At 41.6% G+C, this 26,078-nt stretch overlaps 1 protein-coding gene across 3 annotated transcripts in view; it reads left to right on the top strand.

The window, feature by feature from the left end:
* Positions 1-25,276, top strand: part of LOC126089609 (uncharacterized) — a 446,663-nt gene extending 421,387 nt beyond the window's left edge. For all 3 annotated transcript variants that reach the window (XM_049906923.1, XM_049906924.1, XM_049906925.1), the window contains exons 4-5: positions 7,522-7,810; positions 22,194-25,276. In XM_049906923.1, coding sequence (XP_049762880.1) covers positions 7,522-7,810; positions 22,194-23,432 — 1,528 coding nt within the window. In that variant the 3' untranslated portion in view covers positions 23,433-25,276. The remainder of the gene's footprint in view (positions 1-7,521; positions 7,811-22,193) is intronic.
* The last annotated feature ends 802 nt before the right edge of the window (positions 25,277-26,078 follow it).

Below are 26,078 nucleotides of genomic sequence, written 5' to 3'. Positions count from 1 at the left end.
TCGGTCAGAGAGTTAGCTGACCTCTGTAAAAAAAACTGAGTTAATGTATCAACGATGAACTTCGACAAGTGTCATAGGACGTCCGCCACGAACAAATACAACGATCAATTACGAACAAAATGAGATTAAAAAAAATTGGTCAGCGCGACAGAATGTCAATCCCAAGGATCCGGGTTCGAATCCCGGTTGGGTCGGAGAGGTTTCTCCGCTCAGGGACTGGATGTTTTGTTGTCCTATCATCATCATTTCATCCCCATCGACGCGAAAGTCGCCGAAGTGGCGTCAAATCGAAAGACTTGCACCTGGCGAACGGTCTACCCGACGGGAGGCCCTAGTCACACGACGTTTATATTTACATTTTAATGGTGTCCCAGGCGCACGTGTCACTGGAAGTAGGAGGCAGTGTCATCTATTCTCGCGGTACATCTGAACAGCAGGATAATCAGAGCACGAGTACGACTTACAGAGATCGTGACTGTACACGATTTTTCAAATAAAAATTACGTAACTAAGTATGAGTAAGAAAAACTCTGTTGGATGTTAATACACTAAAGGGCCAAAGAAACTGGTACACCTGCCTAATATCGTGTAGGGTCCCCGCAAGCACCCAGAAGTGCCGCAACAAGACGTAGCATGGACTCGACTAACGTCTGAAGTAGTTCTGGAGGGATTGACACCATGAATCTTGCAGGGCTGTCCATAAATCCGTAATAGTACACGGAGGTAGAAATCTCTTCTGAACAGCATGTTGCGAAGCACCCCAGATATGCTCAATAATGTTCATGTCTGGGTAATTTGGTGGCCAGCGGAAGTGTTAAAGCTCAGAAGAGTGTTCCTGGAGCCACTCTGTAGCAATTCTGGACGTGTATGGTGTCGCATTGTCCTGCTGGAATGCCCAAGTCTGTCGGGATGCACAATGGATATGAATGTATGGGGGTGCTCGGACAGAGTGCTTACGTACGTATCACCTGTCAGAGTCGTATCCAGACGTATCAGAAGTCCCATATCACGCTGACATTTGTTGATGGCCAAGCATTGAAATCTGCAGCAATTCTGTCACGTTGAACGATTCTCTTGAGTCGTCGTTGGTCCCGTTCTTGTAAGATCTTTTTCCGGCGGCAGCGATGTCGGGAATTTGATGTTACTGGATTTCTGGTATTCACGGTACACTCGCTACGTCGGAGATGCTGTTTCTCATCGCTCATGCGCCGACTGTAACACCACGTTCGAACTCACTTCAGTCTTGATAACCTGCCATTGTAGCAGCTGCAACCGATAAAACAACTGCACCAGACACTTGGCTTATTTGGCTTATATAGGCGTTGTCGACGGCGGCGCCGTATTCTGTCTGTTTGCGTATCTCTGTATTTGAATACGCATGCCTACGTCAGTTTCTTTGGCCCTTCAGTGTACATCAGAGTGTTTTAAAGTTTCATTTACAGTATCATAGTAATAAGGTATCAATACATAAGTTGGGCCTATGTCCAAAAGCGGAACAACACTAGTGTATAAGTGCTACGGCTGTTGGTCAATCATCGTGTTGGTGTTTGTTTACATCAGGTTTATTCTTAGGGTGAACAGAGTATAGTTCGAGGGTCCTGCCCATAATACTCCAAATGTCGTGTATTGAGGAGAGATCTGGTGACCTTGCTTGTCATAGTAGGGTTTGCAAGCACGAAGACAAGCGCAAGAAACACTCTCCGTGTGCTGTTAGCCGAGGACAATGAAACACCATAGGTATGTTCATTAATAATGAGCGCTTGGAATGTGCTGAAAAAATTAGTAGTTCCACTTCCTGTCACCAGGTCAAAGTAGGGAGCTGTAAGCAGTCACACTGTGGAATGTTTCCCTTTTTGGTGTCAGTATGCTGTTTGTCGCTTGGCGCCGCGTGTTTATTTCTTCTGTTAAGTGACTGTTGCTGTAAACGCATAAAGAGGTTCAAATTATCCGTACGAAACAGGATGGCTCTTCAATAAAGGCGGCGCGGGGCTGTTAAAGTTGTTTTGTCAGAAGAGAAGTACCAGCAGCGCTGCGTTTCGGGAATATCACAGACAGAAACGGTTAGGAAGAGGCAGCATGTCGGTAAATCGGCTAAAAAATATGATCAAGCAGGTGAAATAGGTGGGAGAGGGAGGCGGCTTCATCCCATGGCAGTTGTTGAAGACGTTGCCATAGCTATAGTTGACCGTGTAACACGTGCGTCACATTCTGATGCCAGTGCTCGAGCGGTGTCACGAGAATCCTCTCTCCGTTGGTCAAGAGTTCGAAAGATTTTGCGACGCATTTTACACTGGTGTCACTACAAGATTCAGATTGTGCGTCACCCCAAGAGAGCGTACAAAGCCGTGACTTTGCCCTTCGTTTTTTGACATGAATGAAAATAGATGACATGTTGTGAGAGAATAGTCTTAGGGCGGACGAGGCACATTTTACTGTGCACGGTTCCTCGAATGCAGGAACGGTCGCGTATGGGCTTCTACTCCATCACATGTTGTGCAGGAATATCCACTGCACTCACCTTATGTGACTATGTGGTGTGGTTTCACAAGCTCGCGCATTCTCAGTCCGTTTTTCTTTGAGGAGATGACACCTCCCAAGCCTGTTAGGTGGACAGTGACATCGGCACGTAGTAAGGACTTCCTTGTGCAACACGTGATTCCGGTTTTGCAAGAAAGCAACTGTGGCCACACCACTACTTTCAACAACTTCACAACCCTCGATTCCTCCCTCATCTCAACGTCCTGTTTCCAAGAGAGCTAATAAGAAACCCAGTTCCTCTCCTTCTCCGCCACGGCGTGTCTCATCTACAGCCGACATCTTGCACTGCTGGTGGCTGATCAACCGGCCGATCGCTGGTGGCAGGAGCTGCTTCCGAACAACCTATGGATCAGGATCTTCTGCCTTCGGCTGAATGCCGTTCCACGCTGTCGGTCGCAAGCTCTGAGCAGTCGTTGAGGGCAACCTTGGTCACATTCTTCCCTTTTCTGTCCACCCAATGTCCATTATCCATTGGAATATCGGCGGCATTCGAGCCAATCGAGATGAATTGTCGATCCTCTTCCGATCCTATTCGCCGGTCATCTTCTGTCTTCAGGAAACAAAGCTTCGTGCTCAAGATCGCTTTGTTTTCCCTCATTTTCAGTCAGTCCTATTTGATCTCCCCTCTGTTGAAGGCACTCCAGCACATGGAGGACTCATGATTCTTCTCCATGATAATCTACATTATCACCCAATCCCCTTAAACACTTCCTTCCAAGCTGTTGCTGTCCGTCTTTCCCTTTCTGGATACGCCTCTCTTTGTACTGTCTACATTCCATCGTCCACACCAATGGCACGAGCTGATCTCCATCTTCTTGGTCAGCTTCTGCCCCCCTATTTGCTGGTTTGGGACTTCAATGCCCACCACCCGCTTTGAGATCTCCGCGTCCTTGTCCGCGCGGCTCACTATTCAAAAATGGCTCTGAGCACTATGGGACTCAACTGCTGTGGTCATAAGTCCCCTAGAACTTAGAACTACTGAAACCTAACTAACCTAAGGACATCACACACATCCATGCCCGAGGCAGGATTCGAACCTGCGACCGTAGCGGTCGTGCGGTTCCAGACTGTAGCGCCTTTAACCACTCGGCCACTCCGGCCGGCGGCTCACTATTGATGGACGTCTTCCACCAAGCGGATCTTGTTTGCGTCAACACTGGAGACCCTATATTTTTGCCTGCCTCCACGACAAATTTCTCTCATTTGGACCTTTCGGTCGGTACTATTCCGCTAGCTCGGCGCTTTGAATGGTTCGCTATTGCTGATACACACTCGAGTGACGACTTTCCCTGTGTCCTTAGATTGCAGCCACAACTGCCATATATGCACCCGAGACTCTGGAAGTTTGCCCAAGCCGATAGGACACTTTTCATCTCTAGCGACATTCGATGACCGTCACTTTCCTAGCGTCGACGATGAGGTCATTCATATTACAGAAGTTATTCTTACAGCTGCGAAACGCTCAATACCTCGCACCTCCGATTTGCCCCGGTGCCCTCCCGTTCCTTGGTGGAACGAGACATGCCGTGACGCAATACGTGAGCAGCGACGTGCTCTTCGCGTTTTCAGACACCATCCTACTTTGGCCAACTGTATCCGTTAAAAGCAGTTCCGTGCGCGATGCCGTCGCGTCATCCGCGATAGCAAGAAGGCAAGCTGGGACTTCTTTACTAGCTCATTTAGCACCTTCACTTCCTCCTCGGAAGTTTGGAGCCAGATTCGACGGTTATCTGGCACGCCTAGTTTCTCGCCAGTCTCTGGGCTCACTGTCGCATATGATACCTTAGTGGACCCCGTCGCAATTTCTGACTCATTGGATCAACATTTTGCTGAGATTTCGAGCTCTTCAAATTACCAGCCAGCTTTTCTCCCGAAGAAACGTGCAGCGGAAGTGCAACATCTCGCTTTCTTCTCTCAAAATCACGAAAGCTATAATACTGTTTTCTCCATGCGGGAACTCCAACACGCACTCCCTTCTCGTTCTTCTGACCCAGGACCGGATGGTATCCACATCCAAATGTTGCTGCATTTATCGTACCATAGTCTGCGCTACCTCCTTCACCTTTATAATCGAATTTGGACCGACAGTACTTTTCCCAAAAGATGGCGGGGAGCTATCGTCGTTCCTGTTTCGAAACCTGGAAAGGACAAACATCTCCCCTCTAGCTATCGCCCCCATTTCTCTCACGAGTAGTGTATGTAAGGTTTTGGAGCGTATGGTGAATTGCTGTTTAGCTTGGTGGCTGGAATCCCGCAGTCTTTTAACACCTGCCCAGTGCGGTTTCCGAAAGCACCGTTCAGCCGTCGACCATCTTGTTGCTCTCTCCACTTATATCATGAACAATTTTCTTTGGAAACGCCAAACAGTAGCGATATTTTTTGATCTGGAGAGAGCGTACGATACCTGTTGGAGGACAGGCATCCTCCGCACGCTGTTCTCATGGGGCTTTCGAGGTCGGCTGTCCCTTTTTCTTCGTGAATTTATGGCAGAGCGCACATTTAAAGTGCGGGTGAACACTACTTTCTCCCAAGAAAACGGGGTACCCCAGGGCTCCGTGCTAAGTGTTGTACTGTTTGCCATTGCCGTAAATCCAATTATGGATTGTCTCCTTCCCGACGTCTCGGGCTCCCTGTTTGTGGACGATTTTGCGATCTACTACAGCTCTCAGCGGACCAGCCTTCTTGAACGACGTCTTCAAGGACGTCTCTACCGCCTCCACTCTTGGAGCATCGAAACCGACTTCTGCTTTTCTCCCAGTAAGACCGTTTGTGTCAATTTTTGGCGTCGTACGGAGTTTCCTCCGCCTTCCTTACATCTAGGCCCTGTCAACCTTCCGTTCGCGGACGTCGCTAAATTCTTGGGTCTTATGTTTGACAGAAAACTGTGCTGGTCCTCCCACGTTTCCTATCTTTCGGCTCGCTGTCTGCGATCCGTCAACACCCTCCGTGTCCTGAATGGTACCTCCTGGGGAGTGGACCGAGTGGTCATTCTCCGCCTCTGACGCACCTTAGTGCGCTCGAAATTGGACTATAGCAGCATAGTTTACTCCTCTGCTCTCGACTCTATCCACCACCGTGGATTACGTTTAGCGTCTGAAGCATACACCCCTTCTCTTGTCATCGTCGGGCATTTGCTGCTCTATGCGCACAAATGAAGGATGCCACATTTATTTACACTGATGGCTCAAAAACATCGTTTGGTGTTGGGAGTGCCTATATTGTTGGTGACACCCCTAATCGATTTCAACTTCCCGACCAATGTTCGGTTTTTACTGCGGAGCTTTACGCTGTTCTACAGGCTGTCCAATATATGCGTCGCCATCAGCGGATACAGTATATGATACGCTCAGATTCACTTAGCTCTCTCCTCAGTCTCAAAGCTCTCTACCCTGTCCACCCTCTGGTCCACCGGATTCAGGAGTGCCTCCACTTGCTTCACTTTGGGGGCACATTAGTCGACACTTCCCAATAATAAATTGAGGGACGTGAAAGCTCTTCCCTGTGCTTGGACCTCTTCCTCCCGAACTCGTTGTCGGGAAGAGGTAATTTTAACTAGACTCCGGATAGGGCAGTGTCTTTTTAGCCATCGGCATCTTTTAAGTGGCGATCCTGCCCCGCTTTGTCCTCACTGCTCTCAACTGTGGACGGTGAGACACTTTTTGCTTGAGTGCCCCCATTTTACTCCGTTACGCGCGCGTCTACCGCTGTCGCCTGATATATCGTCAATTTTAGCAGATGACACGCGGTCAGCCGATCGCGTTCTCGAGTTTATTAGTGTCAGTGAGATGACGTCAGTCATTTGAAGCTCTTTTTGGGGACAAACAACCCCCCTTCTATAGTGGTTTTTTAAGCTTTCCTTCTGTCTTTAGTTTCCCCACTTTTTGACTTTCGCTCCCATTGCTGCTGGTTTACAGTTTGGGTTTTTTTTTACCTATGTCACAAACCGGGCGCTAATGACCGTAGCAGTTTTGTGCCCTAAAACCATAACAAAAGCCGGCCGGTGTGGCCAAGCGGTTAAAGGCGCTACAGTCTGGAACCGCGTGACCGCTACGGTCGCAGGTTCGAATCCTGCCTCGGGCATAGATGTGTGTGATGTCCTTAAGTTAGTTAGGTTTAAGTAGTTCTAAGTTCTAGGGGACTGATGACCTTAGAAGTTAAGTCCCATAGCGCTCAGAGCCATTTGAACCATTTTTGAACCATAACAAAAAAACCTAGTTCGACATCTTGGTAACATTGTGTAAAAGTTTCAGTGCCACCCATTTATTATTTGAGGAATAAAAGCTTCCCTAAAAAGTAATTATGCGTACTGTTACCCCATGCTGTGGCAAGAATACACTAATACCTGAAAATAAATATCAGAGCTCTCGCTAAAGCTGACCTGGGATGAAGTATCTCCTGAATATTATACAGAAAGGATGGATGGCGCGGTAATTCTCAACCATACAAATATTCCACTTACAACACTGCCTATTCAAACATTCCCTGTTGCTGAGTTTAACGCTGTAGCAGGTAGAAAGAGCTCGCTCATGAATCTTCCATCATAAACTAGACGTTGTGATGCGAAAGGCTACTTTTTTGAAATCAGAATCTAAGAATAGCAAGCTGTTTTCTGTACCCTTTATTCTTTTGGCCAGATGTTTGCCCAGATGGAGATAGTGAGTCGCCCGTCGTTTGTATTTTTACTCCCAACTGAAGTAAAGGAAAGGATTACAAATTTCGTTTCGCCGCTTGATGCGGGCTACATGACTCGACGTCTTTCCGCAAGTCTTCCATAGTGGAAACATTCCACTCGTGGGGGGACTGCAGGAGGGAATGTTGATGGAGGATGATGCCATGGCCCCTTCTTAAGGATTTTTACAGAGAAATATATAGTTGCCTCGCTAAAATCAGATCTCGCACAAGGCAGGCGTCACATAGTTGATTATTTTGATGAGAAAGTATTTTATGCTGAGGTGATAATAGACAAATTGCCTTTCTCTGCAGCCTCTCAGAGTGCAAACCCATCGAGAACGGGGAGGCACGGTTGCTGCCTGAGGAGGAGTTCCTGCTGGTGAAGTGCGGCAAGGTGATGGTGAACGCGCACGTCGTGGTCGCCGAGACGGAAGCTGTGCGCAGGCGCGTGGACGCGCAGCAGGAGCAGGCTGCCCCGGGCCTCAGCGTGCTGCTGCTCGGCATAGACTCCATGTCGCGGCTCAGCCTCTTCCGCACCATGCCGCACACGGTCGAGCTGCTGCAGCGCCGTGGCTGGGTCGAGTACAAAGGCTACAACAAGGTGCGCTCACAGCCGGTACTGGAATAATGATTGGGTTCGTCACATTAGGCACCGACAACATTATTATTATCATAATTTTATTATTATACAGATGGCCTACGTGATTGAATGTTTTAGGTGTCTTCGGACACAGAATATACACTCTAAGACAAAGAAAAGGGGGGGGGGGGGGGCGGCGAGACCATGAAGGAATTATTCAATTATCTGAGCGGGAAAGAAATCAGTAGATATGATATACATGTGCAGACAAACAAATGATTACAATTTCAGAACAATTGGATGATTTATTAAAGAGAAGATAAGTACACTACTGGCCATTAAAATTGCTACACCAAGAAGAAATGCAGATGATAAACGAGTATTCATCGGACAAATATGTTATACTAGAACTGACATGTGATTACATTTTCACGCAATTTGGATGCATAGATCCTGAGAAATCAGTACCCAGAACAACCACCTCTGTCTGTAATAAAAGCCTCGATGCGCCTGGGCATGGAGTCAAACAGAGCTTGGATGGGGTGTACAGGTACAGCTGCACACGCAGCTTCGACATGATACCACAGTTCATCAAGAGTTGTGACTGGCGTATTGTGACGAGCCAGTTGCTCGGCCACCACTGACGAGACGTTTTCAGTTGGTGAGAGATCTGAAGAATGTGCTGGCCAGGGCAGCAGTCGAACATTTTCTGTATCCAGAAAGGCCCGTACAGGACCTGCAACATGCGGTCGTGCATTATCCTGCTGAAATGTAGGGTTTTGCAGGGATCGAATGAAGGGTAGAGCCACGGGTCGTAACACATCTGAAATGTAACGTCCACTGTTCAAAGTGCCGTCAATGCGAACAAGAGGTGACAGATGCGTAACCAATGGCACACCATACCTTCACGCCAGGTGATACGCCAGTGTGGCGATGACGAATACACGCTTACAATGTGCGTTCACTGCAATGCCACCAAACACGGACGCAACCATCATGATGCTGTAAACAGAACCTGGATTCATCCGAAAAAATGACGTTTTGCCATTCATGCACCCAGGTTCGTCATTGAGTACACCATCGCAGGTCTGTGATACAGTGTCAAGGGTAACCGCAGCCATGGTCTCCGAGCTGATAGTCCATGCTGCTGCAAACGTCATAGAACTGTTCGTGCAGATGGTTGTTGTCTTGCAAACGGCCCCATCTGTTGACTCGGGGATCGAGACGTGGCTACACGATCCGTTACAGCCATGCGGATGAGATGCTTGTCATCTGAACTGCTAGTGATACGAGGCCGTTGGGATCCAGCACGGCGTTCCGTATTACCCCCGTGAACCCACACCGATTCCATGTTCTGCTAACAGTCATTGGATCTCTACCAAAGCGAGCAGCAATGTCGCGATACGATAAACCACAATCACGATAGGCTACAATCTGACCTTTATCAAAGCCGGAAACGTGATGTTACGCATTTCTCCTCCTTACACGGAGGCATCACAACAACGTTCCACCAGGCAACGGCGTGACCTGCTGTTTGTGTACGAGAAATTGGTTGGAAACTTTCCTCATGTCAGCACGTTGTAGGTGTTGCCACCGGCGCCAACCTTGTGTGAATGCTCTGAAAAGCTAATCATTTGCATATCACAGCATCTTCTTCCTGTTGGTTAAATTTCGCGTCTGTAGCACGTCATCTTCGCGCTGTAGCAATTTTAATGGCCAGTAGTGTAGTTTCTCGAATTGAGTAAGTCAGTAACACGTTGGCGTACCTTTGGCTCTCACGATAGCAATTATTCAGCTTGGTGATGATATACGAAGTTGTTTGAATTCCTCCTGAGGGATATTGTGCCAAATTCTGTCCAGTTGGCACGATAGTTCTTCAAAATCCTGAGTTGGACGCAGGGCCTAGCCTGTAATGTTCCAAACTTTCTCAGTTGGGGAGAGATCCGGTGACATTGCTGGGCAAGGTAGGATTTGTCAAGTGCTAAGATAAGCAGTAAAAACTCTTGCCATGTACAGGCTGGCAGTATCTTCCTGAAATGTAAGCCCAGGATGGATTGCCATGAAGCGCAACAAAATGGGGCATAGAATATTGTCGATGTATTACTCTGCTGTAAAGGTGTATTGGATGACGACCAAATGGAATGCTATGGAGAGAACTGGCATCCCAGACCATCACTCTTGGTTATTAGGTCACATGTCGGATGATAGTTAGTTGGTAACACACTGCTGTCCGGAAATCTCCAGACACATCTTCTACCTGGAATGTCATTAACTATAGTAGAATTGGTTTCAGTGTCGAGTCCCAATTCGAAGGGAGCCCTGATGATAGACAAAGATGTGTCTGATGATGACCTGGACAGCGGTGGCATACCAACCTGACTGTCGCTTGCCGTATAGTCTGACAACCAGGAGTGATGCTCTGGGGTGAAATTTATTTTCGCAGCAGGACCCTTTTAGTTGTCACCTGTGACACCCTCACAGCACATTGGTACAACTATGATATTATGTGCCCTGGTTTGTTGCTCTTCATGGCAAGCCACCCTGGGCCTACGTTTTTCTTGGAGTGTAGTACACAAAGCTGCCAACTTACCAACCCTGACAATGGCTCTAACCCTGCTGGTTATAAACTAAAGCTGAATTTGGATGACAGGTATGGTTACATTGTTTTGCGTCATGTCAACTCTGTGCCAAAGTTCATCAATCATGGCTAGAGGCTGGTGGCTCTCAGCAACCTGTGAAGAGTTGTTTTCAGTGGTTGAGAGAGAGGTGGAAAACATGCAGGTCAGGGCAATGCGCACACTTACGATGACCAGATGCAATTGTTTAAAAAGGAGAACAAACAGCTTCAAAAAGGAGGACAAAGGAAGGAAAAAAGAGGACACATCAAACAGGTCAACTGCAGACGAGGATACCACCCATCAGCTTTGGACAAGTCACGTGACTGACGGAATTACTGGTAAAATTAGTAGTTAATTGTTACTGATGGTCAGGTGGTGGTTAACTGAGCAATATAAACAAATTAAAAACATTGATTGTTAAACCATTGATTGTGGCGACAGTGTGACGTAAATTTTTTGTTATATCAACAACACGGAATTGGTTACAAAGCGAAAAACATAAGACCATTCACCTCCCTTCATTCGACGCACAGCTACCAACATCTACAATTCAAGCAGCAGCTGACGACATGTAAACTGCACTTGAACCTTCCGAATACAAATAAATCGAATGACTATGAAACAATGAAATAAAACCATGACAGTTAATCAGTTGAGTTATTTCTTACCTTTATTGGCCAGTGAGACGCACGTTCCAGCTCCACATGTCTTACATTCCGCTTCAAATTCATTTCTCCCTTTCTTGAAAGCTGGATATTTGCAGGAAAGGACATCAGAAAATGTACACTTTCGTTTAGGTATAGCCAAATATTTTACGTAACTCACAAATCACACGTGCACTACAGGAAGCCAAGCCAATACAAAGCGAAGATACGAAACGAAAATTTTAAATAATCTATATTTGCATTCTCTTTTAGGTCAATCAACGATAACATCGACGATCCTTGTGCCACCTACTGACACCGCCTTCATGTGTGTTTATCACGGAGGCTGTGCCAATATTTAAAGTATTTAAGAAAAGAACAATAGAACGGAATGAACTGTAAATTTAACTCTATTACGCTCAACTTCGCGAAAAAGCCGGACACTGTAAAAATCCGCCTGGACCCCGGACAAAGATCTAAAAAGGAGGACATGTCCAGATTAATCCGGACGTCTGGTCACCCTACGCACACTCCATATCAAGCTGCAGGAATTGCAACTCCAAAACCATTCATCATTGATGCAAATTCCTGTAACTGGAAAATGTTGTGCTGAAGCCATGAACATGGACTGTGGGGCAGTGAAAAAATGTCATTTGTCAGATGGTTCTTGGTTCACAATGTTTTCAAATTGTGGACCAGTTTATGTCTGACTTATGCCGACCCAAACTTACAATGACAAACTGCTTGCTGTCAAGAGTAAAACGTGGTGGTGTTTCAGTGATGATCTGGGCAGCTGTATCATGGTATTACATGGCCCTATGTATACTCTTCAGGGTTGCATTTCTGCCAAGGAATATGTGATTTTTTGGCTGTTTAGGTCCATAATGTGGTAGAATTTTTGTGCCCCAATGGTGGTGCTGTGTTCATAGTCGACAGGCCCCCTATTCACACAGCTTGCATCACCCCTGATTGCTATTGTGAGCACAAGGACAAATTGTTGCACACTCCTGGCTACCACTGTCACCATGTCTCAATATTATGAGCCATTGTGGTTGCTTTTAAAGAGCAGGGAGCATGGGTACTATTCACCACCATCATTGTTACATGAACTTGAACTAGAAACCATTTTGCAGGAAGAATGGTAAAAGGGGCCCTTGAAAATCATGCAGGACATGTGTATATCTGTTCCAGGAAGACTGGAAGCTGTCCTGAATGCTGATGGGTTACCTGCATTGTGTTGGATAATGTGTTGTGTTTATGACATTCCCATATTTTTGTCCACTGCTGTTGGTCAGGACGACAAGGGGACCGTAAAGTCTTGGATTGTCTTATTAGAAAGATAATGTCACAGAGACTTAAAAAGATAGGGCACTGGCACCAGCCTTGATATGTCAGAAATGAAACACCTGCTGTCTAATTTACAAGTAATGTGAACCAGAGGCAATTGTCTTGTGTACACAGTTGCATTCCCACCCCATCACTCCCAGTGCTGGATGTGTACAAAGGTAATTAATGCTATCTGGTAATGTTTGTTCTTATTGGTGCCTCCAGACAAAAATGCCCATCATGATGCTGTAAGAGACAACCAGAATTCATCTCAAAAGACACTCTTGCCATTCGTGTGACCAGGGCTGCAATTGGGTGCACCAGTATTGGCAAGTCTCTCTCTGTTGCAGCATCAAGGGAAGCCATGACAATAGGTTGCTCATTGTGTGGTCATGTTGAGATCCTGCATAATGAACAATATGGCCTTTCTGAGGCCGTTGGTTATATCTCTGCAGGACAGTCACTGGATCCTGGTGTCTGCTAACAATGGTACATGGAATCGTAAAGTGCATTGTGGATAGCCCATGAGCCTGCTGCAGTCTAATTTTGACATGAGCTGTTAGATCTTTCTTCTTCTCCTTAGGAGAGGCATAACAATATTTTTTTGGAACAACAAAAATTCAGATGTGAATTTTGATTCAGTAACACACTACATAATGTTGACTTAAACAATTTAGATGATGTTACTCTTACTCGCTTTGTACAGTTGCACTGAAATACTAAAGTTTTGCATACCCAGTGGTGACAGTTTGACATTTCACTACATGCTGCATTCACATTGTTCCAGTTTTAATGACAGCATTGTTATTACTATTATTATTGTTTCTTCAGTTTCATTCAGCTGTGAAATACTTATTTATCTACCTATTTAAATGTGTATTCTATGCCACTTTCTTGATGAAAACAGTGGACTGTTACAGATCAGAGTCATTATGGCATTCATTTTAGAGCATATTTTGTACTAAATCTTGAATAGAAATCACTGTAGTTACCATAGTACTTTACCTTATTTCTGCTACTATAATCCTAACCTTTCAGTAACTACCCATGAGCAGTTTTAATACTGTATCGTTTGCCGTGCGGTCTGAGGTGCCTTGCCACATTTTGCACAGCTCCCCCCATTGGAGGTTAGAGTCCTCCCTCTGGCATGGATGTGTGTTCTGTCCTTAGTGTAAGTTAGTTTCAGTTAGATTAAGTAGTGTGTAAGCCTAGGGACCAATGACCTCAGCAATTTGATCCTATAGGGACTTAAACAATTATCTGTATCATATTCCACTCTCAGCCAGGCGTTTCTTTACTGTTATGGAAAAACAGCCATAGATTTTTGCTATTTTTTATATTTACTGTAAGTTAGCTAAAAAATCGTCGAGGCTTGTTGTTGTTAATCCTATCTTCTACTAAGAACCATTAATTCTCACTCTTCTTTGGGTACTCCAGTGCTCATTTCCCTTCACTTTCCTGTTACAGGTCCAAGTGACCATAGAGCCTTTGTTTTGTTCCCAAAGTACATCTACTGACGTTTCTATTGTTTGCCATGTGTCTCTTTATCAGAGATAATATTGGCAGGAATATTTATAATATCAGAGACATATTTTATTCTACCCATGTTGAAGTAAATAGTTTTCAAACTTAAAATGTGCCTGGCTGTCCTTGCTAAATCTTCAATTACGGGATATTCCCATAGGAGGTGATATAGTGTGTAGATTTCACCACAATCACAGCTGGTTATTGCCAGATATGTAGGCTACGGACCATGTCCAGAAAGGTGGTGCACAGTCACCTACTTGACACATAATGTGGTGCCTGAAGCCTTTCAGTTACACAAGGAAGAAATGGTAATGTTCTCCTTCCTGAGACCGAAAATTTTACTTCTGTTACCATTCTGTAAATATGAAATATTAAATTCCTTATAAATCTTAATTTCGGCCAACTAGAATCGTGTAACTACTTCATTTCCTGGTCTTTCTTTGTTGTTCTCATTTCTCCAGGGCTCCTTCATGTTCTTCTCATTTCTTTGGTTCATGATGTGGGATATTTCTTACTTTTCCCACCTCTAAACTGTTCTAAATTTAGTATTTTTCTTAAAAAAAAAAAAGCATCTGTTGAGGCTTGTGTAAAGTTATGACTAGAAACAGACAGCAAAAGGTTACATAGTTTCTCCCCACGTATCCACATATTGTTAGTTACCCAGTCCCGAGTTAGTCTTGGTCCGGCACACAGTTTTAAATTACCAGGAAGTTTCATATCAGCGCACACTCCAGTGCAGAGTGAAAATGTCATTCTCCTGTAAAGATGTTACTTTTGATTGTCTTAATAGAGCTGTTACCAGAATGAGCTTACACCAGGACAGTTATTTACATATATGTATTTATTAACTTTAGTTTTGGTACCAGTTTAAAAATATGTATGTAACCTTTTATAGGTTACACGAACACAGACGAAAAATTATCACTGACAGCATGATCACTTCTGTAATATTGTCAATGGAATGGCATCATATCCTTTATCTCAGGAAGCTTTTTTTTTCCGCATTTGTAGATGATTTCCTACATAATACAATGGTTCATTGCACCCATAACAATATTTTTGGGTGGTACAACTTTGATAACTGTAATAATATAAAAGAATGAGAAGGATCTTTTACATGAAATACATTACAAGTAAATAATTGATTTAACACTTTTGTACAGAAAAATTAACATTGAGGCTGTGGCAAGCATTTGATTTATGGTACTATTAACATATAGTAAATGAATGTAGTTACTTGGTACAAGGTTACTGCAGATATTCATTTACACTAAAATATCAGTTGGTCATTAAGAATTTAAATATTGCTTTCTTGAATGCAGACAGTGTTTTTATTTCTTTTAGCTGAGTTGGAAGTTTGTTGTACAAAATAGTAGCCTGAATGTTGATTTGTTTCTGTGTTCAAGCCTTGTTACTCTTTTTTTATGTGGATGTCATTGCACATCCTTGTATTGTAGGAATGAAGATCTGATTTGGTTTTATATATAGAGGCATGGTAAGGATAGAATATTCAGGTGTTGAAATAACTGTTTGGAAGGTGTTAGCCTTGTACTGTTTGAAATTATTCTGACAGCTCGTTTTTGTAAAGTGAAGATGGTTTGCACGTTTGCCTTATTATGACCGCAAAGGGTTAGGCCATAGGTGATAGCAGAATGGATGTAAGCAAAGTATACAGTTCTGCTACACTCTCTACTATACACAGTTCTAATTATGCGTAATGCAAAGCAAGCAGAGCTTAACTTGTTAGTGAGGTAGAGAATGTGGGCTTTCCAGTCTAAATTTTCATCAATTTGCACATCTAAGAATTTTGTGGCAGCTATCCTTTCAATTTGTTTATTTTGAATTCTGAGGTTATCATCATGATGAGACTTTGTTTTCCTGTAAAGTATATAATTAGTTTTTGAAATATTTAAGGTTAGCCTGTTCAGTTCAAACCAGTTTTGTATGTATTCCAAAACTCTGGTTGCAAATGTTGGCAATGCCCTATTTATGTTTGTAACAACAATATTTGTGTCATCAGCAAACAAAGTTATGTGCATGGGATCCTGATATCATTAATCTATGTATATAAGAAATAAGAGAGGTCCTAGAATGCTGCCCTGGGGTACTCAATTGGTACAGTCTGCATGTCCAATCTGTACACAATGCTTTGGTTTTTATTGTTTGCTGAGGTAATTTCTGTACCTGTTTTTTGTTGTGGAGATATGACTGAAACCACTTTAATGCAACTCCTCATATACCTATAGCTTCTAGTTTGTCTAGCAAGATATCATGATCAACAGTATCGAATGCCTTCAATAAGTCCAAGGTTATTCCTACTGTACTGTTATTTCTGCCGAGTCCTATTACAATGTTTTCGATGAATTGGGTAATTGCTGTTTCTGTACTCATGCCTTTGCAAAAACCATGTTGGGTTACAGACAAGAGATTGAATTTTTTGAGGTAATTTGTAATTATATTTTTCAGGACAGTCTCTATTATTTTTGAAAATACAGATAACAAAGCTATTGGTCTAGAGTTCCCCACTTCACATATATTACCCTTTTTATACAACAGTTTTATTTTTGTAATTTTTAATCTGCGTGGGAACGCTCCTTCTGTTAATGATATGTTTATGATATGTGAGAGTGGGTCTGCTATGACACTAGCACATTTAATTATGACTGAACCTGGTACCTCATCCATTCCAGAGGACATTTTATTCTTCATTGTTTTTATTATCTTAAGAACTTCTAATTTATTTGTGGGACATAGCAATATTGAATTATCACTTTGCTCTCTTTGAACCATGCTACTGGAGTGTTTATGAAATACTTATTTATGTAATTTACTAGAGTACCATTTCTGAGTAACACACTAAGATTCATCTTTTAATACGATGTCATCTTGCTTTTTAACCCTTTTGTTTGTTTCCTTTTTTACTATATTCCATATTTCTTTTGACTTGTTTGCTGTCCCTATGATTACTTTGTCATTGTGCACTGTCTTGGCTGTTTTAATTACCTTCTTATAAACTTTCTTATATGTCTCAACATATTCTGCAAAGTGTTCATCTTGGTTGTCTTTTCTCAGTTGATTGAGAAGTTTTATCTTTTGATAGCAGGTGTTGTCCACTGCCTGCTGTTTCTTGGAATTACATTAATTATTGTCAGTTTTCTTGGAAAACACATCTCAAATATGGACACGAAAGTATAATTTATTGAATGATTCATCAGTTGATGATTTTGAGTATACATCTTCCCAGGTTTCTTTTGCTAATGACTGAATATTAACCTTTTCTGGGTGGAAGTGCCTTTTATATTCCCACTTGTATTTAACCACCTAAGGTACAGAAGAATGAATGTGTGTTACTAGTGTGTTGTGGACTGAAAGACCTAAGTTTGCGTTTTGTGCCTCAGTAACATCATTTTCGATATTTGTAAAGGTATTATCTAATAGGGACGAAGATGACTATTATTCTAGTGGGGTCCGTGAATAGCTGTTTAGGATACTCAAAAGCTGTATTTTTTCTTCATTTTCAATTAACAGGTTGATGTTAAAATCCCCACATAGTAATAATTTCACTTCATTGTTATATAAAATGATTAGCACTGCTTCCAAATTTTTAAGAAATATGTTTTTGTCACCTTGTGGTGACCTGTATATTGATATGACAACTAGTGTTTTATGCTTCACCTCAGATTTTAGCTCTATGGCACATGATTCAAAATGTTTCTTGATATTTATATGGTATGTTTCAGACCTAACTTTATACAGCAGCCCAGCCCTAGTGTATATGCATACTGCACCATTTTTTACAAACACTGCAGCAATAATGATATGCTGATTCAAAATTGCTTACATTTATAAGACTTAATTCACTGACCTTGCACTAGTGTTCTGATAGACAAATCCAAGAGATCTCTACAGAGTTGTTTATGGCGACTCCTAATTCTAACACTTTATTCTTGAGACTCTGAATGTTTTGACTCATTATCTAGAAAGTTTTGCAAGCATTTATTATTTTGTCAATGCCTAGAGAAGTGTTGCTTTGTTGCTTTGCCTCTTCCTTTTCTTCATTTGGTGCCATAAAAAAATCATCACTAAGTGTAGAAGCTGTACCTAGCCTTTGGCTCCTCTTCAGGCAGTGTTGATCAGCTGCTACTGTTGTTGGAAGTTCAGTGACTGCTGCTGTTGGTGCTGTCAGTAACATGGTTTCTCGTATAGTGACTGTGTTCGCTTACTGACACTGTTTCTGCTGTTATTGCTGTAACTGATGTTGGTTTTTCCTCAGCTACTGATGATTCTTCTGCTGTTGATGTAGGTGTAATTGTTATTGCTGTTTCTTCTTCTTCTTCTTCTTCTTCTTCTTCCTCCGGTGGTGGTGGTGGTGGTGGTGGTGGTGGTGGTGGTGGTGGTGGTGGTGGTGCTGCTGCTGCTGTCGCTGTCGTTTGTGTTGTACTTGCTACAACTGGCTTTGGTGATTTTACTGATGCTGCTGTTTGTGTTGCAGATATTTGCAGGTGCCTCTTGATTCTTTTCCAGCAATTTCTGGGTCACAATTTCCTTCCCTAGGCTGTTCCAGTGAAGGCCATGCTTGTGCCCAACATTGCTAATATCATCATCATCAACATTTTGAAATGCTTGCATATATCAGGAAGGAGATCGTTGGCAGCTCTGATCTCCTTGTTTACACAAAACCAATGTGGCAAATCGTAGCAGTGGGGAATGGCATTCATTATTTCTGAGAGGGGCGCTCCTGGCTTGACAAAGTTCATGGCTTTCACAACTGCTGTCTCATTAACATGTGAGCCAATTCCATGTCCATGGCTATCGGCTAGAATATAAAGTTTCATCAAGCAAGGATTTTTTGCTGTGACATAGGTACACTTTGTTGTAGTTTGCGAGTCTTCAGGGATGCAGAAATGGCTGGTTTAGGTATCTGAATGATTGAAGTAGCATTTTCTGATGCAGAGTCGTCACTTAGTGTACTTTGGATGTCATATCGGTTTTTTAAAAAGGAATTAGTGAATTTGGTAACTCTCTGCTGTTGCCAGTATCACATTTCCACTCCAATATTGTGTTTTCGGCTGTTTTTATGATGGGCTGAATTTTTCGTACCATAAATTGAGCTCTTCCGCATAAAATGCATATGATGCCATTTTTGCCACCTCTCTTAGTTAGTAGTAGTAGTAGTAGTAGTAGTAGTAGCAGTAGCAGCAGCAGCAGCAGCAGCTTTATTCATCTGTAGATCTCTTTTTACAGGGATATAGGACATGCCAAAGTATTTACAAATTTAGAGCAATTTAAAATAAGTAATTTGTATACACATATATTTACAGACTTCTAGTTAAAGACAATCATTAGATTTACTCCTGGTATACAATACAATACAATACAATACAATACACACACACACACACACACACACACACACACACACACACACACACACACACGTGATCTCTGGGCCATTTTCTGCACCGCAACTTTCCATCCATTTGCTATCCTGAAAAACTGAGTCAGCATCCCTCCATAATGAGTCAGATGATGAGCTCAGAAAGAGGAAGAGGTGTTAGTACTGTGCTATGCATAGTGGAGGTAAGTATCTCTAGAAAGGAAAAAAAGAAGGAAAGGAACATAGTGAATGTGGTATGTGGAATGTTGGATATTTTATTATTATTATATTATTATTATTATTATTATTATTATTATTATTATTTATTTGTATAACGTTCTTTATCAAACCCCCTACTCTATTTTAGCTAAGTAATCCTTCAATGTATAAAATGTATTGCATAACAGGTACTTTTTAGCTGCCTTTTTAAATAAGTGTATTTTGGAAATTTCTTTAATCTATTTTGGTTATATTGTACAGTTTTATTCCTTGGTAGAAAATGCTGTTTTGAGTTTAATGTTTATATTTTCTTGGTAAATGTAAGTTGAGTCTATCTCTTGTTGCATGGTCCTGGACAGAGCTGTTTGAGCAGTAATTACCAATGTTACTATTGATGTGTACAACTGACTGGTAAATGTATTCACATGGAACAGTTAAAATCCCCAGTGTTCTGAACAGATCTTTACAGTGAGCTCGACTATTATTTTTTGGGTATTATTCTTATGGCTCTTTCTGGAGTTTGAAAATTGTGTTCATATTTTGTGCATTTGTTCCCCAAAAAAGAAATTCGATAGCTAAGAACTGAGTACACATGAATAATATGTAACTAAAAGACACTGCATATTAGACACTGATGATAGGATTCTAGGGGCATAACATGCTGATGACATACTGTCATTGTACCTTTGTGTGTTCACACCACTTAAACTGAGAATCAATATTCATTCCTAGAAATTTTGCTTTTGTTACAGTCTATAAAGGCACCATCTACATTTAATTTAACATTGTCATTTTTCCTCTTCAAACTGAAATTCATGGCATTTGTTTTCTTTATGTTCAATGTCACTTTACAACTTATTGACCAATCATAAACTTCCTTGGGTTTCATTTGCTTTCTCGGCAAGGAGTTCTCTTGTTTTCACAGTGACTATAATATTGCTGTCGTCAGCGAAGAGGATTTTTTCACCATGATTAACACTACTGGGGAAGTCATTGATGTATATCAGGAATAGTATTGGTCCTAATATGCTACCCTGCAGAACGCCTATATTAATGTATTTTGGTTCTGATAAGTGTTTTACTAAATGTTTAGATCTATTTGAAGTATGTCTTATCTCTACGCTTCGTACCCTGTCTGTTAGGTATGATCGAAACCAGTCGTTAGCTACCCCTCTTATTCCTAAGCTTCTAATTTATTTAATAGAATCTTATGGTCGACTGTATCAGATGCCTTTGAAAGATCCAAAAATATGTCTGTGACACACCCATCTTTATCAAGAGCATCAAGTACAACTTTCGTGAATTCTACTATGGTGACTCCATATTTTTGCCACTTCGGAAACCGAACTGTGATTCACTTAAAAGATTGTATTTATTCAGGTAATTCATTAATCTGTCTTTCATAATTGCTTCTATTATTTTTGAGACTTCTGACAGCAGGGAAATAGGCCGGTAATTTTCTATGTCTTCTGCATTACCTTTGTTAAGCAAGGGTACAACTCTTGCCTGTATTAACTGCTCCGGAAATGTCCCTGATGTGAAGGATTAATTTCTTATATTTGTTAAGGGGCCTTGTATAATACCCATGCATTGTTTCAGTACAGTCATTGGTACTTCATCTAAGCCCACTGACTTTTTATTTTTTAGTTTTTGAATTGTTTTGCTGACTTTATTCTCTGTGGTCAGAAGTTTTTTACACACTATAACTTCTTTTAGTTTTGTTACAAGTTCCTGTATCTGAATGAAATTTATCATACAATTTACTTGCGTTCTGTTGTGTGCCTTTGTTACAGTCATTTTTAAAACCTCCAATAACACTGAGATAATTTTGTTCGAACAGTCTTTTCCGTTAAGTTTGTGAACTAAATCATCTGCGAGACATTTTGAGCAGAACCAAATCATATGTTTTGGATCTGTATTTACACATTTATAATGGAACACAGTTTTGCATACTGCACACATTACACCTTTTTCTGAATGTCTTTCGCAGATGAAGGGGTCCAAAAGTATTATTTCACTTGATTTGTCGTATGACGATGTGGATGCTCCATGTGTGAGGTTTTCTTTAAATCTTCTTCTGGCTTCATTGTTCTTTTCCATTACTTTTATGATGATATAGCACGAAAAACACACATACTCGCGATGTGCATCGATACTATTACACATTGTACTCTTTTCCTCGTTCTTTTTGTACTTTTGTTCAGACCTAGTATTCTGCCAATCTACATTCAGCGCCATGTTACTTAATTACATGAAGTAGGTTTTTTTATATTAAAGTACTTACCAAATGTTGCAAAGCTATAGAAGGCTGTGATACAGTGTGTGAGAGTTAGTGATGTACAATAATACTGCTTGAACAAGGGCAGTGGTAGAAGAATTATTTTTAGGATTTTGAGAAGGGATTAGAGTTGACGGGGAATGGCATGGAATCTTCAAAGATGTGTCCAGGAACTCTGGGTGAGGTGGGTGGCACAAAAACGACACACAGTGCTGTGAACACATGTCCGTCTGTTCCTCAGAGATCAGTTAAAATAATAAAGTAGTTGTCTTGGTCTTCACTTTGTGTACCCTGCACCCCATATTCTGATGGTAAACAAAGAATGGATGCCTATAAGAATTTGTATCATCCCTGCACATTAATTGATTAATTGAGACTGAAAATTTGGTGCAATTAAGAGGTTTTTCTTTTCCAGGTGGGAGACAACACATTTCCAAATCTGATAGCTCTTCTGACTGGGCTGAGCTACGAAAAGGTCAAGAAAGTCTGTTGCAAGACAAAGGAAACACCAATGGATGACATCCCTCTTATCTGGAAGGATTTTCATCAACAAGGATACATAACTGCGTACGCTGAAGATGAAGTATTTATTAGCACATTCAACTACCAGAAAGGTGGCTTCAAGCATCAACCTACAGACTACTATCTTCGACCCTTTTTCCTTGCCACAAACAAGAAACTGAAATCTAAATCTACTGATCAGTCAGCTACATGTGCCGGGTCACTTTCTGTTTCAGAACACATTCTTAGGTATGCAGTAGATTTTGCAACTGTTTTTCAGAATGCCTCATATTTTGCACTCTTTTGGGTGAACAATTTTAGTCATGATAACCTCAACACCCCTAGTGCTATGGACATTAAAATCATGTACCTCCTTCAAGAGCTGACAGACAGTGGTGTTCTGAACAATACACTCGTACTTTTTTTCAGTGATCACGGAATGCGCTTTGGGAAGATACGAGAAACGGTTGTTGGTTGGTTTGAGGACAGACTTCCCTTCCTGTATTTCTGGATACCTCCTTGGTTTAGGAGTAATTACCCTGATGCCTATAAGAATATTGTCACAAATAGCAACAGACTAACATCACCTTTTGATGTTCATGCGACTCTGAGGGACGTACTTGAAAGGGCAGGAAGGACAGACAGTGAAATGAGTGTCAAAAATGCAAGTCTCGAATGCCCAACGTGTAACAGTCTCTTCAGGGAAATTCCCTATGATAGGAAATGTAAGGATGCAGGTATTCAGCCTCACTGGTGTGCGTGCACGGAGTACAGGACGGTGTCTACCAAAGACACTACCATGCAGGCTTGTGCAAAATATGCACTTTCTGAGCTGCAGTCTATGTTAGATGCTGCAAACAAGGAGAGAAAAGTGAAACTTTGTGCTGATTTGAAGTTGAAACGAGTAGTTGAAGGGAAAAGCAATGATCTAGATGTTAAAGCAGAAAAGGATCATGTGGACTACGTAGTTGTGTTTCAGACTACACCTGGTGATGGACTGTTTGAAGCAACTGTCAGACACTTCCACAAAGATCCAGCATCTTTCAGTCTCACAGGACAAATTAGCAGGCTAAATATTTATGCCAATCAAAGCAGGTGCATTTCAGATGCTCATCTGAAGCTTTACTGTTACTGTCTAGATAAAAAAGTGTGATTCACAAAATTTCCAAGAAATGACTATTGCTTGTGCGTCAATGAGAGTTACCAGGTAGCTCAAATGTGGTTCCATTCTGTAGCATCTATATGTTCGTGAAACAATGAAATGTCATGTTGTAATGACAGTAAGATAAATTATTTTGCAGACAAGAATTTTTATGATTTTTTTTTCCTTTTACCATGGCTGTGAAGCTAAATTTTATATAGAAACTGTTCAGTGGCTGCTCTTTAAGATTGTGACTGAAGTAGTTGCAATGAAAGCAGTTATCTAGTTGGTATTACTTTTTATGTTGTGTTTAAAAGTACTTCTCATACTTTCAAGGACTATGTATTACATCCTGTTAATATGAACTTACCTTTTCTGTGTGGTTATTTTTTCTGGTTACTGAAGTGATGTCTATGGTTGTTCATAGAGTTCAGGAAATCATAGTTCCTGCAAGTGCATGAGGACAGTACAAATGTGTTAAATGTGTTCCAAGGCCAAATAGATGGTGCTCATTGTACTGGTTGCAGACTGTCTAATGAGAAATGTTACTGTTGTGTTTCCCTTTTCTTTCAGCATGCCAGCTGGTATGGAGTGCTGAATTTTCAGAACAGGAAATTTCTTGAGCACTGAATATTTTGTATTTTCTTCATTATAAAACTTCATTCACTTGTTACTTTGCAATGTATGATTATCACACATGTACAGGTCTTAGACGGAGTACACCACAGTTCTAAAAATGTACCCTACTCTGCTTCAGTGAAGAATCCCAAAGTATGACAGCTGTAAGCTGCCAGAAGACAAACTGTAAGGGAAATATAGGATGTAATATAAATGATGAAGATAAGAAAGATAGCCATTGTACTCAAGTATTATTTTGCAGATAACTCCCCCCCACACACACAACCATTTTCAATAGGCAAAAGATAAAGAGCATTCCCTCAGCTGAAAAAGAGGTGTGGGTGGTGGGTGGTGGGTGGTAGTTAGTTGAAGGAGGGCAGAGTAAAAGGCAATAGAAAAATTTTTTGGATCACAATAAACAAGAGAGATGAAGAAACGGGAAAAGATAATGAGATTTGAGGCAAAAAATGTAGCTAATGCAGGGGACAAAGGGGTATTTGGAGCTAATGTGGAGGTTTAGGAGGGGGACCTGGGGACAGGGTAGATGAAGGATTAGGACTGGGATAAAAGATACAAAAGGGCGTAGGGCAACAATAATGACAGACAGGGAATAGAGGAAAGTGAATACAGAGATTAGCAGAGACGGAGACCAGGAGGGTTGTGCAACTAAAGGATACACTGGTATAAAAGTTTCCTGAACACTTCAGAGAAGATGCAGTTCATTGGAGGCAAGAGGATGCATATAGTATTAGAGATGAAGCAGGTGTAGAAATAAGTCATTGTTCAGAAGAGCAGCTGGGTGGTCCAGCTTTCCACATTCTTCTGAGCAGCAACAGGGTAGCCATTTTACAAAGAAAGTAGTACAGCAACAACATTGCAGTTGCTGTGTAAAAGAACTGCTTTCAGTAGTGGGATTCTCTATTGAGATACGCTAGTGACAGGACTGGAATAGAGAACAATGGACAGTTGCATGGATAATTCTTAAAAGTGTGTTTCTTTCACAGATGAGACATATGGGAGAAGGTGTTTGGAGTGGGAATCTCATCAGAACACACTAGGATATTCTGTTGGCTGGGGAGAGTATGTAGGCAACAATGTGGGACAGATATGTTTAATGTTAGAAAAAGACAAAAGGTAATTATGCTGAGACGCATATCATGTTTCAGGCGCTTTTCCTCTGTGATACTATTTAAATGGCGGGAGGGGGGGAGAGGGCAGCCAGCAGTATGTCCAAACCTCAGTGGTTCTTTCTCATGGTAAGCCATTCTTTCATCATATCACGGAGAATGTATAGTGCATAAATGCATCAATATTTTAGTCACTTTACTTGGCACATGCCAAGGTTAACATATAACACTATGAGACTAAATCATACTGGCCTTACTGGCTTCCATCAATTTGACTTACCCTGCGGATAAGTCAGAGTTGAGACCCTGCACACCCATTACTCCCACCACTTGCCCCACCCCTCAGGCCCCCCTCCCCCCACTGCTGTGAACCATGTAATAGTTATGTAAATTACTATTACTTTCGTTGAAGGAGGTCAAAGGGGAAAAAGCTGCACCAATTAAAGCTAATTCATGCATCATTGTTTAGGGGGCAGATTATGATAAACTAAGTTATTTTTATGAACTCTTTGTATAACAAGTGAAATTTCTAATTTGAAGTTGTGCAGGGTCTGCTCATTCAAAGTTCTGTTGATCTTGAGTGATGATACAAAGGTTCCCACATTCAACTCATCTTGAAAATGGTTGATGAAAATGTATTGTTGACCTTTTTCTAAAATTTATGAACGTCCATAGCCAATAAACAATGAATGTCACTAAAATAATTTATATCTTAGTTCTTCTGGTCCAATACTGTTTTGCAGTATATTGAAAAACAGATGATATAATAATATGATGAAACATAAGTAAGCTAATTGAGATAGATTTTAAAGCAAGTGCACTTACAATGCTCCTCCCATACTGTCCATAGATGCATTATTCTCACAGTAAAATATTATCAAGAAGCTTTGCAGTTCTAATGGAAAAAAATATA

This window comes from Schistocerca cancellata, chromosome 1, assembly GCF_023864275.1.
Source record: "Schistocerca cancellata isolate TAMUIC-IGC-003103 chromosome 1, iqSchCanc2.1, whole genome shotgun sequence".
In the NCBI taxonomy this organism is placed as follows: Eukaryota; Metazoa; Arthropoda; class Insecta; order Orthoptera; family Acrididae; genus Schistocerca; species Schistocerca cancellata.
The sequence above is the reverse complement of the archived record's forward strand: the minus strand, read 5'-3'. Positions and strand labels throughout refer to the sequence as shown.